Source organism: Neopsephotus bourkii, unplaced genomic scaffold (genome assembly GCF_033783945.1).
Source record: "Neopsephotus bourkii isolate Nb327-2 ecotype Australia unplaced genomic scaffold, CSIRO-AGI_Nbou_v1 NB_1780, whole genome shotgun sequence".
NCBI classification, from domain to species: domain Eukaryota; kingdom Metazoa; phylum Chordata; class Aves; order Psittaciformes; family Psittacidae; genus Neopsephotus; species Neopsephotus bourkii.
Window position 1 is genome coordinate 1727935 of NW_026902254.1, and position 19793 is coordinate 1747727.

The window sequence follows — 19793 nt, forward strand, 5'->3', positions numbered from 1 at the left end:
GCAAGGTCTGTTTCTCCCATCAGCCAAAGACTCTGATCTCTGTAATAACAAGCTCAGATGAATATCACATTTGTCACTCGTGTTTCCTTCCACTTAGGCAAAGGACTGTTTTATGCAGCACTGCCATATTGCTGGCCTGACAATAGCCCCTGGGGAGTAGCTGTCTAGTAGCTGAAAGTCTGAATTTATGATCTTTGGCTTCCCTCATTACAGTAGCATATTTCAATAGAAATACTTCTGTTTTTATAGAATAAAACGTGGATTGCATTTGCTGATTGGCCACATATTTCAGTTAAAATTACACGTTAGACATACATCTACTTACAGGATTATTTCACCATTGTTTGAAGAACTGTAAAACCTGGTAATATTAGTCAGGTGTTCAGTATTCTGCTGCTACAAATTTCTCCTCTAGGTCCTTATGTATGTCAGTATTATTTACCTCACCACTTAGCTTTGTAGGTGACATCCATGTACATGTGTACTATGTAAGTCCTTTCTCCATTTTAAGCATTTTAACAAGTTAGTGTGAACAACAAAAACATATTAATAGACACACTTCCTTCCAGAAACCTCTGAGATAATCCCGACTTCCAAAATATACGTAAATTGAGATAAAAAAACCACCAAAGACTTATCCATGCACAGGGTCCTCTACTTGCATGTCCCTGCTTGATCTATATGCTTATCTTTTGAACTACCTTTACTCTTGGACAGTTGCAAGTACATATCTAAAGTGCTTTACAGAAATGTATTGTTATGTAGCCGCTTGTGCTCAACAAGACTACACTTAACATGCACCAGAAGCTGTGCTATAAGTAGTATGAGATAGGAACTTGTAAACATGTAATGGGACATGCAGATGACACACTGTATGAGATATCCATCCATTCCAGATGTTTTAGATGCAGAGATCATGTGCATAAAAGAAAGCCAACATGATGCAGCAAACAGCCATATATGCTTGTAGGCATCACTCTACATCATCAGCTAATGTGACTTTCTGTGAGAACATATCTACAATGTCAGCAAAGGATTCAACCGAAATTTCTGTCCCACAAACTGACAGTTTAAATTACACCAAAAAATGTACAGAGGCATCCGAACAGCAGCTTAGTGACTTTCTACAAGCAGTATATGAATACAGTGACTAAAAAAGTGACCTCTCCCAATAGACCTTTCGAACATGCAGAATAAGCAGGAAAACATGCAAAACTAAACAAAATTCAAGCAACATGTGGTCCATCAATCCTTGATGGCTTCCAGTGCCTATTCTATCACATGCTTCAGTTTTGGGTTTAAATCCTAAGATATGGTAATCACATATGTTCTGTCAGCATCTGTTTTAGGTCTCAAATGCCACATGGGGCAGAGTTTTGCCAGGGGACTTGCCCCTTGGAGAGAGGAACTGAAGAACTGGAAGCACAGAACTCACGTAAGATGATTTATTTATGATCATTTATTCTGTCATGCCTTTGCTGTAGGACAGTTTACAGAGGTGCTGCTGTTCCTGTCAGTATAATAAAAAATGCTGTTCGAGATCTATTTGGGAAAACACACAATGTACAAGGGAGGAAAAAAGCCAGAGGGAAAAAAAACCCCAACAACAAAAAAGATACAAAAGGCCAGGAAAAGATCAGAAAGCACAAATATTACAGAAATAAAAAATTCATGGGCACTATCCTGGAAAAAGGTTCCTTGAAATTCAAATGTAATTTCTAGATACAAATTAATCATTACTAAAATTTATTATTAGTCACACTTGCCACAAAAGCTCTTCCATCTAATTTGAAAAATAGTGACAGTAAAATTTGTATTTTGCAAAGTTTAGAAAAAAAAAAAAAAGAAAAAAATTAGCATCTCTTCTGAGCTCTTTTAAATGATCCGTAAAGAAATGGGAAAGGTGGCACTGACAGCTCTCCAAACTTTCCTGTGACATAGATAACCATATGCATAACATCACAAACCAGAGGAAGTAATTTTCTGTAGGGGGATGAGTTAAGAGGAATTATACAAAGGAACCAAAGAGCCTGAAAAGCAACAGGTGTGTCAGAAACTGAAAGAAGAGAGGTCATTGCTGTATATTATATGCCTGGAAGAGCAGAGACTTGACATTCCTAGGATGCAGAGCAAGGGGTGCAAACACCTGCCAAGAGCCATACCACTGTGAAGAACACACTCCACAACTGAGTGAACAAGAAATTTGGGCAAACTGAAAGAAAAAGGTAAAGCCTTAAGACACAAACAAGGAAGGCACCTGAGATCAGCTGAACCTATAGCCCCAGGTATCCAGACCCACTCACCTCAGGGTGCCAGAGATATGCTCAAGGACACCTTTTCTCCTGGAACTTGGCTTGAGATAGAAATCAGAGTGTTGAAAGAAGGTGTAGTATGCTTTCACTATGTCAGTTGGGTGTGGGCTGCAGAGATCACAATATTATGGTGTCTCATCAACTACTTCTTAGAGAGTCAGACTCCTTGCAAGGTCCCCTATATAATCATTACGCTAGATGGGTCCATACTGGCCTGTGTTCAAACCTGGATGCTTGGAAACCACAGCCAAAAGCAATCTAACCAAACCACTGTATTTTTTGAAACAGTCTTTAAACATTTTGTCATGGATTTGCAACTTTAATATGCATTTGAACGTGGGTGAAATAATTTCACCAAAAAGCTAACTGATGTCTTGCTTATGAGAGATGAACCTGGCATTAGCATTTCACTGGGAGGCTTTCCATGCAATTTTCAGTGAAACAGCTTTATCTTAGCTCTGATCATAAGCTCAAAAATATGTATTAGCATTTCCTGTAGGAGTTTTCAGCAAGGTAGCTTCTGAACACGAATCTAAAGAGGTAATGCATTGACCACAATAATTACAGTGATTCATTTCGAGTACTTTGTTCTTTTCAGCATTGCAGTGAACACAATGGAAGAAAGTGGTGCCATTAAAGACTGTTATACCTGTGAACATGCTACATCTATTGGAAACTACAAATCTCTTATTGCAGGACTTGTGTATCAATGGGCTTTTTGATGAAACTAGATTAAACCCACACAATCCAATTAGTCATGCAACAATACTGTATCTGTATATTTTATTCATTTCCCTCCACAATTAGTCCAGTTACATTTAGAATTAATGTTGTGCTCTGGTAAATGTCCAGAATCTCCATGCAATTGTCTTTCATATGTGAAATTGGAATGCTAGAAGAGAATTAATATTCCTAGAATATGTGCTGCAGATTTTCAAATATATATTTAAATTTGCACAGACATCAACATGTTTTCTTATGAAGAATTAAGTAAATATACTTAGAGTTTTGTTCAGTGAACTGTTACAGAGACTGCTTAACAGAAGTTACTTGATTCAGTGCAAAAATGTGAATACAGAGGACAAAGAAGAGGAAGAAAAATATTCAGGTCCTCATTCTGTTTGTATCTAGTACCCAACTGGGAGTTGAAGTCACAGCTATATATATGGTTTATGAAAGGAGACTGCTAAAAGAATATATGCCTAATACACATCAGAGAGATTTATTACATTGATAAATCACCTCTAGAGGTGATGAGAACTTTGTGCCCTCAGAACCAGTAAAAAGAAAGGAATTCTCCTTAAGCCTTTCCAACACAGACTCAGGACAAAACTCTGTGTTCAGGCAGTGGCTCCACAGCCAGCCACAGGGCTCCCAGCCCCCCCAGGAGGACTATCCATGGCCACACAGCCTCATGGCCTCCTGCACGATGCAGCACTCCAAATACTACCTGTGCAGAAGGGACTCTGGAAATCCTGAGAGCCCTGACTAGGGTAAGAGCTCCTAGACTTCCCAACTCCCTGACTGGAGGGAAGGAATCTTTCCAGTGAGATGTTTTGGTAAAACAGACAAACACTTTGGAACAATGCTCTGTTTTGGAAAAAAAAAAAAAAAAAAAAATCTGTGTACCTCTAAACAAGATCAAGCAAAACAGCTTTTGACTGCAAGGCAAGACATGCAGAGAAGACTGATATATCCTAATAGGGTTGGGAGATACAGTATTGTCCTAGTGAAAGGCTTCAGTATTTGCAATTCAAGGGGCAAAAGACAACTCTAGAGGGTAGCTGTCGGAAAGGAGCAACAGAAGTGAGACAAAGATCCTGGAAGAAAACTCAATGCTCTTCGGTGAAAGAGCAAAAGACTGTTAGTTTCTAGCCAGACTTTAGCTGTAACATCCCTCTCCACCGCCCCAAACAACAAAACAACAAACAAAATCCTCAACCAACCAAACACCCCCAAAATCATCATTAAGCCAATGGGAAAATAGACTGCAAGAGTACTGCCAGTGGGGGATGCAATGCAACTACTGAGTTTCTTCCATCTCTATGGGTCAATGGATAGAGTAAGAATTTTGCAAAATACATCTTTTAATCTTTAAAGAGGTGCTTTGTAACCTTTTAAATACAACTGTTGCCTAGAAGCCTGGGTAATATATTCAATTTTTAATGGCTTTTCCTCACTTACTTTTTAAATTGTAATAGAAACCAGTAGTCCCGATAGGCCATTCTGCCAACTGCGGTACAAATCCACTACATCTTTTTTTGGTGTTTTGGTAACATTTTCAGTCTGGTGGGATATTTTGTAATTATTTTTTATTATCATTACTGTTATTGTTGTTTGAATTCTTTTTTGTGTGTTGGCTGTTTTGGGTTTTTTTTAAATAAAAACTGAGCATCAACATTAAATTTCTATTGTGGTGCTTTGTAATATTTTCTTTTGCTTCATCATTATAATTCTGCATAACTACTGAAGAACAAAATGCACTTAAGAATTGCACTCAACTTTTAACTACATGTAAATAGTCTTTTAAACATTTCTGCTATATTTTCAGACTCATTTTATAATATCAGAATCCTAATTATAGCCTGACTTTCTGTTCTTCTATTTGAATGTGAAGAAAAAAATTTCTTTACTGAGCTATGAATAAGTCTTTATGATATAATTCATTTTATAAGTGTTCTCAGTAACAAGGAAGATCAGACACTGATTAACATCACTTCTGTTAATATTACATTATTAAAAACAATGATGAGAGAGTTTTTCCTTTCATAAAAGCACAGAAGTGTCTCTTACATTTTCATCCCTTGTAAAAATGGCAGTATTATGGAAATATCTGAATTAAAGACTCACAAGTGTGTTCAGTCTTGGGTAAGTGAAATATTCATACAGTCACATCACTATGGCAGGACTGAAAACTGATAAAAATGCAATCCCTACCTAGTCTAGGCTTATTACTTCTACAAGAATTACAAAGTCATCAGACATGATTTCCCTGTCAGGAATTCAGGTTGACAGCCCTTTAGCACAAAATGCTGCTGGTTGTGAACTTATGCACACTAAAGCAGTCCTGAAAACTCAGTGTGGCATGTCAGGCTTTCCTCACGAAATACTTTAATAAACAAATTAACCACAGTGGCTGTGCACAATTACATCATTGTACAGCTGCATTCATCCTGAAAGACCGTGAGGGTAAAAATAGTGGACCAAATTTTCAGAGAAGCTGGGACAGAAGAGTCTCTCCCTCTTCTCGTGTTTCAGATGGGTAATAGACCACCTTTTCACTATGTATGATTTCTGGAAACTGTTGAAGTTTTTAGGATATGGGGCCTCAAATGCCAGTAATTTAAGAATCTGTCTGCTTCTCTAGGATGGTAGACAAGGTAGAGAGAGCAGTAAGTGTTTCTTACTGTGGCTTATAAGTGAAATGCGTATAACAATTTAGCAGTATCTGCTAGCAAACAGGAAAGAAAACTAAAGAGCCAGAGGGTGCCCTTTGACTAGAAGTACCAGCTTGAAGAAAGACAGTAACAGTCTTGCTGCGATGAAAGATGTAAACCTTCTCTCTAACAAAATTCAGAAAGAAGTCGCCAAAGCCATAGCCAATTGTTCCAAAAAAAAGTGAAGTTTCTGGAGTAGGACAAATAACATCTGGAGATTCAAAGCACATAACTGCTTACTTGGTCAAACTGACACCACCAAACTACCCCTGTAGTTGTTCTTCTGACTCATTTTTTCCCCTGAAAGTCTCCTACTGCTGTTTATTTAGCTTTCTACACAGTAGTCTGGCTACCAAGAAACACTACCTAGACCCTAGATCAACTTTCATTGCAACGCAAAATTATTAACATTTGCATTTCAATGCTGGTCATGGAGCTTAGCCAAAAAATAGCTGAGGTGAACTTACAGCTTTTCTTTGTTGCTCACCGTGCCTGGGCACAAGGAAAACAAACATTTTTATTGCCTTATATTAGTTCTGCACATTGTGTTCTATATATTTATTAGTTTGCATTTTTGTAAATATAAATCTTTTATACAAATTCACAGAAGAAACAATGTATTTTGTACTGGGCTTTCTCTATTCAGTCCCCATTAATCTGAATAATGTACTTAAGTTGCTTTTGCAGTTTTTTAATAAATCAATTTTTCATGGTTACATGAAGCTCTAAGACACACGGGTGTGTTTTTCCAGCAGTAAGTTTCTGGTTTTGGGGGTTTTAAGCAGGAGGTGTCAGAAAAGTTACCACAGTGATAACTGGCTTGTGGTGGCCAAGTGTTCATAGCGATGTCTCTTTTTGATCCTTCGCTGTCAGCTTTTCCTATCATTGCGAAGCAAAATTCACCAAGTGTTGGATTGTTCACCCACTAATAGTGAACGTGAGCTGGGATTAGACCGTCATGAGACAGGTTAGTTTTACCCTACTGATGATGCGTTGCTGCAATAGTAATCCTGCTCAGTATGAGAGGAACCGCAGGCTCAGACCCTGGTGTGTGCGCTTGGCTGAGGAGCCACTGGCATGAGGCTACCATCTGAGGGCTTATGACTAAATGCCTCTAAGTCATAAGCCTGCCTAGATGCGTGATGTTGTACTGTTGTCATCGGTTGCTCGATACTGACCCAGGAGGTGACAGTCTTGTTCAGAATGCGTGGGTTAAAGCCCTTCCTCAATCTTCATTAGCAAAGACAGGCCTTCCTCATAGAAGAAGGAAAACTCCTATCTTCAAACCCGGGCAGGTGAAGCTCATCTAGCCTTGTAAGTTCTTCCATCTAAGAGATGGACACTCTCACAAAACCTATGACCTGAGGACTTTGCTGTCACCATCCTAGCTAGCTAGGCCATGGCAGTTAAACCTCAGGGGTAAAGGGTGGGTCCAGTTCTGTGCACGCTGTGCCTCACCTGAAAAATCCACTGAGCAGGCTGGAGGGGTTTACTCTCACTTGTCTGTATGGACAGGTGAGGGTCGAATCGGCAGGTGACAAGGTGCATGGGAAGCTGCAGATCCAACCTTGCATGCGGGCGGATCAGAGCATGGGTCGCTCGAGGTTGCCCCAGGAGTTGACAGTCCTGGTGGGAAACTTCCTGATTGCCTAAGCAGCCTTTTTTCTAACGAGATTTGCATATCCCACATGCCCTTGGTCATCGTGCTAGTAGTGAGTGTGGGTAAAACCCTTCCCAAATCTTCACTTGCGAAGCCAAGCCATCAGTCAAATTTCTTAAGTGTGAGACTTGTGAGCCATCACTAAGTAATGATCTTTCAGGAAAACATGCTACTGCAGGTAAAGGGAGTGCTCCCAAGTGTCAAAGCATTCACATTTTGAAAGCTTCAATTAAGATAATTTGTAAAATCGATTGTTAAAGACATAAAGTTCATAAATTTTCCTGCTGCTACGAATTCCATGTGTCATCTGCAGCAATTCCTTTACCCAACAGATCTGGTTATCTTTCAAATACTAGGCATTAATATTTCTTTAGAACTTCCACTAATTATAAAGAATTGAAATCACTTCTGCAACAGAACTGTTAAAAGCTGCACATTTACTCTATGCTGCTCTTTAAAGAGAGAAGTATTCAAACAAAACATAAACCAGGTATTAATCCCAACATATATGTTGAATTACACTGTATTTAATATATTCAAGGGGCATGTTATTTTCCTCCTTTCAAAAATTCAATGAAGATGCAGCCAGATTTAAAACAATTCTAGTTTTATTTAACAAACCCAAACCTCAGTTTATTCACTGAAATGCAACCAAAGGAGAAGGTCTCATGTGAAGCCCTTAAATTTCCCATCCTTTCATCTCCTTGACTTAGCAGCAGATGAAAATACTCCTGCCCTCAATGTAAGCAGGAGCTTTTTTTATTGTTAGAGAAAACCAGAAAAAGAAAGATAGATCCATTCTCCTGCTGCTGTGCTTCGAGCACAGGAAACTAAAGCAATGGCATTAACATGTCAGGCTGTGATGGCCATGCTGGCAACTGGGAGGCTAAAATGCCAACCCTAAGGCTGGATGGCAGTCTGCAGCAATGGAGCGGCACAACAGTCAGCAGATGGGGCCAGAGGTCCCCTATGGCATGATAATTATGTATCTTGAGATTATTATGTGTTCCTGAACTGAATTGTAACTCTCGTTTGGAATATTTAATTGCCTTTAGCGCAGCAAGTTTTAAATCTACTACTGTGCCCACAAAAGCCTTAGAATTATCAGCAGACCAAACTTTCTTAAATACCTGGGAAAACTAAAGGTTATTTCTGCACAAATACCCTACATAACTAATGCAGGAACTATCTGACATTATCAAAGGATACTTATCTGCTGGAAAGACTCTAAAGGCTTCTAGTCTACAGAAGAAATTTTGATATTAACCTCAGCTTTCAAATCTACGACTTTCTAATTAAGAACACAGTACCACAGGTTTATTTGTTTCTTTTTAACATCAGACATACATTTTTCTAATACAAAGAGGATTCTTCCAGTCAAGCAAGCTCCAAACTCTTCTTCAAAATGAACTAGAAGAACATCCCTGTGGGAGGCCATGAGCATTAGAAATTCTTACATCCCACTGAAGAGAAGAAGCTAAAACATCACACACAGCTTCTGTAAATGCCTGTGTCAGGCAATAACAGTGATGCTGCCTTTCAGTTCAGTACTTTAATGTCTACATATGTGCTATCACACCTCTGTTTGTGTTTCACATCCAAGAGAAGATTTTTTTTGTTCCCTGATGGCATTTCAGATTGAACAAACCTCATGACTTTCAAAGTGACCCTTTCGTCACAACTGCTCTGCTGTCAATGTAGCTGCACGTTGGCATTCAGAGTAAGAACACAGGCTGATTTAAACTTTAAATACCAAAATATCTTTGATACACCTTGGGGCACTGAAATGATTTCCTCTGAGTTTTCTTTTGTTTACTTCATAATGTCAGTTTAACACATACTGAGTATACCATTGTCATGTTTCTATCATATCTGTGTTGAGCTGTGCTAGGAAAGATTTCACTCACATTCCATAAATCCCCATAATATCAGTTTAACACATATACCATTATCATATATCTGTGTTCAGCTGCACTAGGAAAGATTTCACTCATATTCTATAAGCCCTGACAAGTATTATAAAACTCACAAAACTCTCAAAAAAGAGACAAATATAAGTGAAACAGTTTTCTGAAATCATCTGGTTTGTTAATGTTTCTTAGCTGTGTCTGAAAAATGCAACTGCTAAAAAATGTTACTGCTGAAAAATGCAGCTCTTACTACCATAAAATTACTATTTTTTCAAATTCCACCCGAGTGTGAATTTTATTTATTTCCCTTTTCTGCAATAAGAATGTGACTGGAAACATACCACTGGTTTGATTTTATCATCCTTATACATTCTGAATAGGAGCTTCTTATAAAAGTAAGAATTGAACCAAAATCACACAGGTCCATGTTTGATCTTATTCACACTAAATTCAGCCTTACACAAACTCCAGTCAAGTTGGCAGGACTTCTGAAGAAAAGTGCTACTCATCCACTGAAATACCTGCAGGATTTAGGACACAGCATAAGATAGTAAAGTCAGACCCCCTGATGCCACTGTGTAAGGGTTAACCAGAGACTCTTCCTTTCTTTTCACTGTGGTGAAAGTGATTAAAAAGTAGCCTTTATTGATGCAAACTAAGTTGCGGGCTGAATCCTGTATGTAATAACCAGCTAGAACAACCCACTAACAACATACTCATCTTTGCAGACACATGGGCTTTTGACAAACAGAAACAAATAAAGGATTTGTACAGAGGATCAAGCCATTAGAGATGAAGGAAAACCACAGGTCTTAAAGGAACTCAGGATCAGACAGAATCACCTGGTTCAAATCCAATTCTCAGTTGTTTTAGGAAGTATTTCATTTATAAAACTCATTTGTTTAGTTTCTTTTCCCTGTTTCCATTGAGAAGCTGGTACAGAACTCAACTCTTCAAGTTGCTAGAAGCTTTCTTCCAATTTCTGTTCTAAATTTATTGATGGCTAGCTACTACTTAAGTTTGGGTCTTTGTTGTTATTTTCTGCAGCTGCCTTAAGCTTATTCTCCCTCTCAGTGTTATTTTCCATTTTGCCTATGTATTTAGCAACAGAAATCATATTCTCAGTCTTTGCCAGACACTCTAAAGTTATTCTGTGTCTTTTCACATAAAAATCTATTTTCTTCACCCTCACAGTAGCCCTTCTTTGCAGCTTTCCTGTGCTAACTGCTGCATGAGCAGTTTTGTGCTCCAACATTCAGTTCTAAGTCACCATCTCAAAAATGATGACATAACACATGACAACATAATAAGCATTTTTGACATTCAATACAGAGATATTGCATGACAATATGATGCATTAGGTCTCTAAGAAAATATATAAAAGAATGTGCATATATAGTGTTAATATAAAGCAATCTTTCAAATGACATAAAATATAAACAGCTTGATATGTGAAACTTACAGCTTGACATGTGATACGGGTATCATTCTTATATTTACTCTTAGGTAACCAGCATTTTCAGACAACCCTAAATCCTCACCTTATTCCTGAGTTTCTAAGCCTCTTTTTGTCTCCAACTGCATGTAGCTATAAACGTCCTACTTTTGAAGTGGCTAAAACATGAAAGATGAAATGAGATTTCAATGAAATCACTAATCTCAAACTTGAAATGCCATCAAAATAACACAAATTTCCAGCACAAAAATGGTTTGAGTTATCATAATCAGGCAGTGGATATAAAAGCAACTCCTCATATTTTTGGGAATTTCACTGGTGTTACTCCTTGCTGTAATAAAACCTGATTAATTATTTACCTTCTAGAGGACTCCAAAGTCCTGGGGAATGTTCAGTGGAAGAAGGAACATTACCACATGCCTGTGCGATATGTATGCCTGTGTGGTTTGTATGCCTATGCCAACCTCCCTCCCAGCTACAGAGATCGAAAAAAAAGCAACATGCTTCTGCTACATAAACACCTTCTACAGATTTTATTGCAACAATAGGGTCTTTCTTGGGTTATTTCTATTTATTCCCAAAGGTAAAATAAGTCCAGTGCTTCAGTTTACTGTGTTTCTAGAGCCACCAAATTTGAAAAGATTTGATTTGAAAGAGACAATACTTTTTCAGTTTCTGGAAGAAGGTGATAAAAGAAGGAATACTTCAAAGCCAGGTATATTATTAAAACAGTCCACCTCCTCCCACTCTTTCATTTAGTTTAGACAGGCATTATACCTAATGTCCCTCACCATAGTTTCCTTTCCCTTCTTAGCAGCACTGCCTTCTCTGTTTATCAAAACTTGATATAAAGGCATTACACTTAAATGGAATATTCTTCTAAGGAACAAATATTAATAAAGCTGTTCATACAAAGATAACATATGGGAATGCTTTATGTCAAGTTTCCAAAGTTCTCAAGGTCTGACTGTAGTTTCAACAAGCTTATTTCCATTGGGAAGGTTATCTGGAAGTCCATGCAACACTGTTGCAATCCCCAACTAAATCAGTTATTGTTTTGTTTCCGTCATCTGGATGAATCTCTTGACACATGGCAAAAGAGCCGTTCTGTGGTTCAGAGATTGAACATTTATCTGTTTAATACAAATTGGAAAACATCAAAAACAAAGACTGCAAGCTCCTCACCCCAAAATACTTGACAGTCTCCCTGGAAAGTGGGGTCACACCCACAGGCAAATAAGGAAACTGGATTGCACACATTGAGCCAGTTGGGTTTGTTTTGTTAGTTGTTAAACTATCTGGCTGGTAGATTGAAGACGCCAATGTCCAGCAGCTTTATAAAACTGTCTGAAATCACCCAATGCACACACATACATACAGATATTTTTCAATTCACCTGGCAAAATAAAAAATTACTTGTTTGTGCAGCAGCTGTTGCGAAGTCACAGCGAGGGAACTGGGAGATCAACTAAACAGATGAAAATGAGCAGAACCAGCTCTGTAGCTGTTTAAGTTAGATTTTAGTGTGGTTTTGGGAAAGAGAAACCCATTCTGCAAAGGTCAACATGCCCATGTTCAGTGCTCATGAACAGGCAGCCACACAGCTTTAAACGGGACAAAAGTAGGGATAACTGCTTTTAGCTTCTTTTTTTTTTCTTAAATGATATCTAAGACAAAGTTAAAGAAGGAAGACATTTTGCATGTATCTCAGCCAATCTATCACTACCCAAATCCCCAAGGAGCTGCACACTGTTTGCCCACTCAGTAAAGGCATTCCAAATCAATACATTTACTCATGACCCCTAATATTAAGAGCAAAAATGCTTTGTGGAGGTACTGAAAATGCTCTCTTACTATTTTACTTTGATTTGTTTCCTCTATTGATTTTTGAGTTCTTGCTTCTTGCTTCCTTAGGAGCCAGAACCAATCCCCCCAGTCCTTTCTATTTACTCTTTGATGTATGACAATTCTTCAGTTGAGATGTATCCTATGCCTGTTTCGTGTCAAATGTGTGACCAAGAAAAACATTCGCATTAAGCTTCTACCTTCTGCTTGAAGAGAAAACTGTGAAACTATTTACTAACATGTTCCCGAATCACAAGTAATACTGGAAAGCAGCATGTTTCTCTGCAACCAAACACCTTCATTTGTGTATAATTAACCAAATAAGCACAATGAAGCAACTGTCTGGAACAGTATGGCTTCCTAATCTATAAAACAATAAGCTATTTCTGAAGGGTATTTTTCTGTCAGATCATAGATTGACTATCCTGATCATAAGGGTTCCTTTAACATTTAGTAAATGAAAGCTTTCTGCTGTTTGTCTTTTGATAGGATAAGTACCAAACCAAACACGTGCCGGAATCTACCTGTTGTTAATATTACTGTTTCAGTCCTTAGCAATATGCCTAGAAACACATCTGCAAGCTGAAAAACCAAGTTCAGAAAAATGAAACAAATAAACCCCCCCACAGTTTATAGTAACAGCTGATCCTAGCTGTAAAGGGAGCAGATGGGACTCATGCATATGCTATCAGAAAGTGGGATACCACACAACATCTAAGCTATAAAGAAAGAATCAGATGTTCTGATGAGAGGGAAAATACTGTATTTTTAAAGGCAATTTTATGTTCTAGAAAGTTATAGCTGTATTTTTATAACCTTAATTCTTCATGCTATTTACTGCTTTTAGATGGGATAATTCTTACAAGTACCAATAGCTCAGTAAACACAAAGTATTTCAACCAATGTTAAGATCTGTATCAACAGAACCATTACAAACTGTGGGATTTACTCTGAAGAATGCTAAAATGCTCTAAATAACTACAGGAGGAATTTAATAAGATACTGAATGCTTATAATACCATGACAATATTACCTGTTTAACCAATCCAAACAGATGACACTCATGATGTCTACAAAAGGTTAAAAACTTTTAAAAATAAGAAAATTAATAATAAAAATATGCATTAATTTTATTTTTGAAAAACCCTTTTACTGACCAGAAAGGTATGAAAGCTGTTTTTGAAAGAGAAAATTCTTAGCTCCCAGCTAAGGGGTAGGAAAGTAGTTCAAATCTCCTAAACCCCACTAAACAGAACAGAGGAGATTCACTGAAGGTAAATCTCTCCCTCTTAAAGTAAGCTAAAATATCGCTATTAATTTACAGAGGAATCAGAATGTAGAATCATAGAGCCATAGAATCATAGAAGAGTTAGGGTTGGAAAGAACCTCAAGAGGACCTTAAGGGTTGGAAAGGACCTTAGTTCCAACCCCCCTGCCACAATCAGGGACACCTCACACTAAACCATGTCACCCAAGGCCTCATCCAACCTGGCCTTGAACACTGCCAGGGATGGAGCATTCACAACTTCCCTGGGCAAATCATTCCAGTGCCTCACCACCCTAACAGTAAAAAACTTCCTCCTTATATCCAATCTAAACTTCCCCTGTTTAAGTTTTAACTTACACTACAGTTAAGTTTTAACTTATCACTACAGTCCCTAATGAAGAGTCCATCCCCAGCATCCCTATAGGCTCCCTTCAGATACTGGAAGGCTGCTATGAGGTCTCCACGCAGCCTTCTCTTCTCCAGGCTGAGCAGCCCCAACTTTCTCAGCCTGTCTTCATATGGGAGGTGCTCCAGTCCCCTGATCATCCTTGTGGCCCTCTTCTGGACTTGTTCCAACAGTTCCATGTCCATTTTATGTTTCTTATGTTTCTTTATGATTCTTCACAACTTCTTCTCAACAGCTGAAGTGTCAACTACCAAAATTTTCACGTGAAGAAAATTACTATTCAGTGCTACTGAGATATTCCCATTAGTATGGACTGGGAAGAGTACAGGGGTGTTGTCTGGGAATCTAGGGACCAGGTTAGGAAAGCTAAGGCCAAGTTAGAATTAAATTTGGCTAGGGATATTAAGGATAACAGGAAGGGATTCTACAGGTACATAGCAAACAAAAAAATAGACTAGGGAGAACTTAGGCCCCCTCAGGAAGCTCTCAGGTGAACTAGCTACACAGGATTTGGAGAAGGCTGAGGTTCTGAATGACTTCTTTGCCTTGGTCTTCACTGGCAAAGGCTCTGATCGCACCACCCAAGTCTTCGAAGGCAGATGTAGGGACTGTGAGAATGAAGACCTTGGGCCCACTGTAGGAGAGGATATGGTTCAAGATCATCTTTAAAATCTGAACGTGCACAAGTCCATGGGTCCTGATGAAATCCATCCACGGGTCTTGAAGGAGCTGGCAAATGAAGTTGGTAAGCTGCTGGCCATCATATTTGAAAAATCATGGCAGTCAGGTGAAGTTCCCAAAGACTGGGAAAAGGGAAATATAACCCCCATTTTCAAGAAGGGGAAAATGGATGACCCGGGGAATTACAGACCAGTCAGTCTCACCTCTGTGCCTGGCAAAATCTTGGAGCAGATTCTCCTGGAAGGCATGCTAAAGCACATGAAAAACAACAAGGTGCTTGGTGACAGCCAGCATGGCTTCACTAAGGAGAAATCCTGCCTGACCAATTTGGTGGCCTTCTATGATGGGGCTACAGAACTGGTGGACAGGGGTAGAGCAGTTGATGTCATCTACCTGGATTTGTGTAAAGCGTTCAACACTGTCCCACATGACATTCTTGTCTCTAAATTGCAGAGACGTTGGTTTGATGAATGGACCACTCGGTGGATAAAGAACTGGCTGGATGGCCGCATGCAAAGAGTTGTGGTCAATGGCTCAATGTCCAGCTGGAGACCACTAACGAGTGGTGTCCCTCAAGGATCGATGTTGGGACCAGTCTTGTTTAACATCTTTGTCGCTGACATGGACAGTGGGATTGAGTGCGCCCTCAGCAAGTTTGCCGATGACACCAAGCTGTGTGGTTCAGTTGATACGCTGGAGGGAAGGAATGCCATCCAGTAGGACCTTGACATGCTTGTGAGGTGGGCTGATGCCAACCTCATGAAGTTTAACCATGCCAAGTGCAAGGTCCTACACCTGGGTCGGAGCAATCCCAGACACAGCTACAGGCTGGGCAGAGAAGAGATTCAGAGCAGCCCTGTGGAGAAGGACTTGGGGTTGCTGGTCGATGAGAAAATGAACATGAGCCAGCAGTGTGTGATTGCAGCCCAGAAAGCCAACCGTATCCTGGGCTTCATCAAAAGGAGCGTGACCAGCAGGTCGAAGGAGGTGATCCTGCCCCTCTGCTCTCGTGATACCTCACTTGGAGTATTGTGTGCAGTTCTGGTGTCCTCAACATAAAAAAGACATACAACTATTGGAGCAAGTCCAGAGGAGGGCCACGAGAATGATGAGGGGACTGGAACACCTCCTGTATGAAGATAGGCTGAGAAAGTTGGGGCTGTTCATCCTGGAGAAGAGAAGGCTGCGTGGAGACCTCATAGCAGCCTTCCAGTATCTGAAGGGGGCCTATAGGGATGCTGGGGATGGACTCCTCATTAGGGACTGTAGTGATAGGACAAGGGGTAATGGGTTAAAACTTAAACAGGGGAAGTTTAGATTGGATAGAAGGAGGAAATTCTTTCCTGTTAGGGTGGTGAGGCACTGGAATAGATTGCCCAGGGAAGTTGTGAATGCTTCATCCCTGGCAGTGTTCAAGGCCAGGTTGGATGAGGCCTTGGGTGACATGGTTTAGTGTGAGGTGTCCCTGCCCATGGCAGGGGGTTGGAACTTGATGATCTTAAGGTCCTTTCCAACCCTAACTATTCTATGATTCTATGATTTAAAATGTTTGAATGCACACAGGAAACAGTAAGAGGCCAACTAGGTAGCTACTGGTACAGTATTGATGTCATTTGGCTTTAAAACTAATGAATATGGTAAAAAACATAAAATAAGCTTCATTTTAAAGAATTTCTGTGGGAAGCAAGTAATATCAAGCAAAAGCTTGCATACATCTGCAACACTTTGCTCCAAAGAGTGCAAAGTACAATACAAAATCCTGAATAGCATCTGTAAAGGGAAAGAAGCTAAATGAAGAAACCCAGAATCCATTCTGAAGGATGGTGACGTGAAGGAGAAATATAAAGGGTTACTCTTAATATGCTGAAAATATAACATCTAAGAACATGTTGATCTGTAGTTCTAAAAATCTTTGGAACATGTCTTTAATATGGAAAATTTACAATTTGTTTAACTGAGTATTTTTACTCATTTGAAGGCTGATGTTGCAAGTAGCTGCACTTAAACTGTCTGAGCTACTTAAAACACTGGGAGGGAAGTTTTCAAGAAGTGAACAGAAGTTCATTTTCCTTAGACATTCAAATGCAAGAGCAGTTCTATTCCACAGAATTCTTCTTTCAAAAAGTCTAACAAACATATGTCAGCAATTCTAAGGACTTGGTTAAACCTGAGATTTGTCCTTACAGAAGGACAAAAGAATTGCAAGATCTTCTGCAGTATTTGCCTTGCAAGAAGAGCTGGAGGTGAGGAAGAACAGTCTTCATAGGCCACCTACTGTCCAGTATTAGGTGTCTTAATGCCCCTAGTGAAGCCTGCTTGGCAGATCTATTATTCAGTCAGCTACCATATGCAAAGGGAATAAGCACAGAGATTAGTGACAAACTATTTTCCAGGAAGCAAGTGGAAAAAAGGTTATTCTGCTTTTCTTCCCATTTTTCTCTAAAGCAACATAAGCTTTCCTCAGCTTTTCCAAAAGAGGATCCATGAAATTACAGCAATGTTTCATTAGTCACACAAAGCATCAGCAACAAGTTCCCAAAATAAACCACAATCAATTAATTAGATCATCTAAGTGGTGAAGATATACAAACAGTTGATTAATGTTTAATGTCACTCTACACAAGGAAAAAGAGGCAATAAATGGTGCATGAAAAAAATGAAAACTCAAGGGAACAGAAGCCTACAGAAGCCTTACTTTCAGGTTTACAGCTAAACAACTGTGAATAAACTCCCTGAGAGCAGCTGATTTTTCCCCTTTTTGTGGAAAACAGTTTGGAAGAGAGTATTTGAAAATTTAAGTGCTGTTTTGACATCTTATTCTGTAGGAGAATTGAATTTGGATTAAATTCCTCTTTATCTATCTGAAAATATTTTTTGTTAACATTTCATTATTTGATAACTGTAGGATCCAATTCTGATCAAGTACCTGAAGGCCAGAACAATACTGTTTAGAAAAACACTCAGGCAAATATTTGCATATCTATTAATATGCATTTTCCAAAGATATGATGCAATTAGAATCACAGGATAAATTTAGATTGTAAGTGATTTCTGGAATTCAGCCTCTGTTCAAAGCAGAGCCCGTTGCTCATGAATTGTCCAGCTGAGTTTTTAATAGCTCCAAGGATGGATATTTCATGACCTCTTTAAGCTAAGTCTTCAAGTGCTTAACCACTCTCAATACAAAATTTTTCCCCTTCTATCCAGTCATAATCACCCTTGCTGAAACTTCACTGTTGCTCTTGACTTTTCATTCTACACTTCTGAGAAAGGTCTGGATTTATTTCTTTTTTATACGTTTAAGATGTTCCTTGTTATAGAAAATTAAATATAAAAATTACGACCTTTGAATCCTGGATTGTCTATAAAGCTGTATCCATCTCTAAATAATCAAAACTAGGTTGGGAAAACGGTCCTGGTAAACTCATTACAACCTACAAAAGCAGTTATCTGTGTACATCAGATCTGAAACACAGACAAGAATTATCTTCATCATCACGACATCTACCTTTTCCATCATCTTCCTAAAGGGACTATGCAAACCCTCTTGCACATATCTTCGGAAAGGAAGAGAAGAAAGGAAAAACGCACAACTGACCCCTTCCTCCCCCTTCACCAGTGTTCCATTTTTATCCTACCAGCACCGAACTGCTAACACAAGCACTGATATATAAAACACTCAGCTTCCAGTCTGAGTGGGTTTTATAAATATAAAAAATAATAGCAACCCTCCAATAATAGCTAACATTATAATTTGGTACTGACTGCAATTTAGACAGTAGTCTTCAATTATGCTAACACATAAGTGGGAATACACATGTACATGGGTCTTTATAGAATCATAGAATAATTAGGGTTGGAGAGGACCTTAAGATTATCTAGTTCCAATTATCAAGAATATTGCTATCACTTTGGGTTACTATCACCTTTCACTGTCTTAGAGCCCTTGTGGTTTTCAGATACAGGTAAAGTAAAGCTCCCTACAAGTGATTTGTTAAGACAGTGCCAGTGCAAAAATGCCTGTGTTTTGATTTACAAAAACCCATGAAAAAAATACAGACATACCTGGTCCAATGCAGAATGATGCAATGATTGCAAGGATGCAAAATATACTGAGGTAAGGAAGCCAGTACACGGTTTTCTGGATAGATACAAGACATTTACATTAAGTACATTGTACATGTCACCAGTATTAAAAAAAATCACAGATAATAGTGTTTTCCACTACTCTTTATCTATTTCAGAATTTAGTCAAGGGTCACTTTAGAAAATCACAGTATTTCTATAGAACCTTATTACATGATCTGTATTAAAGGCCTTGGTCTCTGTGAAATCCCTGTAGAGAAACACTAGGCAAGCCCTTGCACCACAGAAGCCACAACTCTGAAAGTTCACACCTCATGCTAAAGTTCAAGCTGACCTGGAAAAGAGGTTTTTTTTTTTCATTGAACAGATTTGGTACCTCCATCCTTCTTGGAGGTTTCAGTCATGTTTGAAACCAGCAACTATGATGGCTCATGGAGCTTCAAAGTTCAACAGTTAAAAGCTGGGCTGAAGTCTAGACATGACAGCTGTATGTGAACCTTAGCAACCTCAGCAAAGCATGGGAAAGCCACAGTCCAGGGAGTTTTAGCCATAATCTGGTTTTGCAGACAGGGAGGGCCACGTATGCAAACAACAGCTACAGGGGAAAAAGAACAAACTATAAATGGTTATTTAAGGGAATTGAAAAGGGAATCCACTCCTTTCCTCACAACACATTTTTTTTTCCTACTTCTAAAGAGATTTTTCTTTATTTGGACCTGTAAATGATAGGAAC

General features: G+C 38.9%; 1 protein-coding gene across 4 annotated transcripts in view; it reads right to left on the bottom strand.

The window, feature by feature from the left end:
- SLC2A9 (solute carrier family 2 member 9) overlaps positions 1–19793 on the bottom strand; it is a 119349-nt gene that overhangs the window by 17404 nt on the left and 82152 nt on the right. For all 4 annotated transcript variants that reach the window (XM_061379639.1, XM_061379638.1, XM_061379637.1 and 1 more), the window contains one exon: positions 19040–19115. In XM_061379639.1, coding sequence (XP_061235623.1) covers positions 19040–19115 — 76 coding nt within the window. The remainder of the gene's footprint in view (positions 1–19039; positions 19116–19793) is intronic.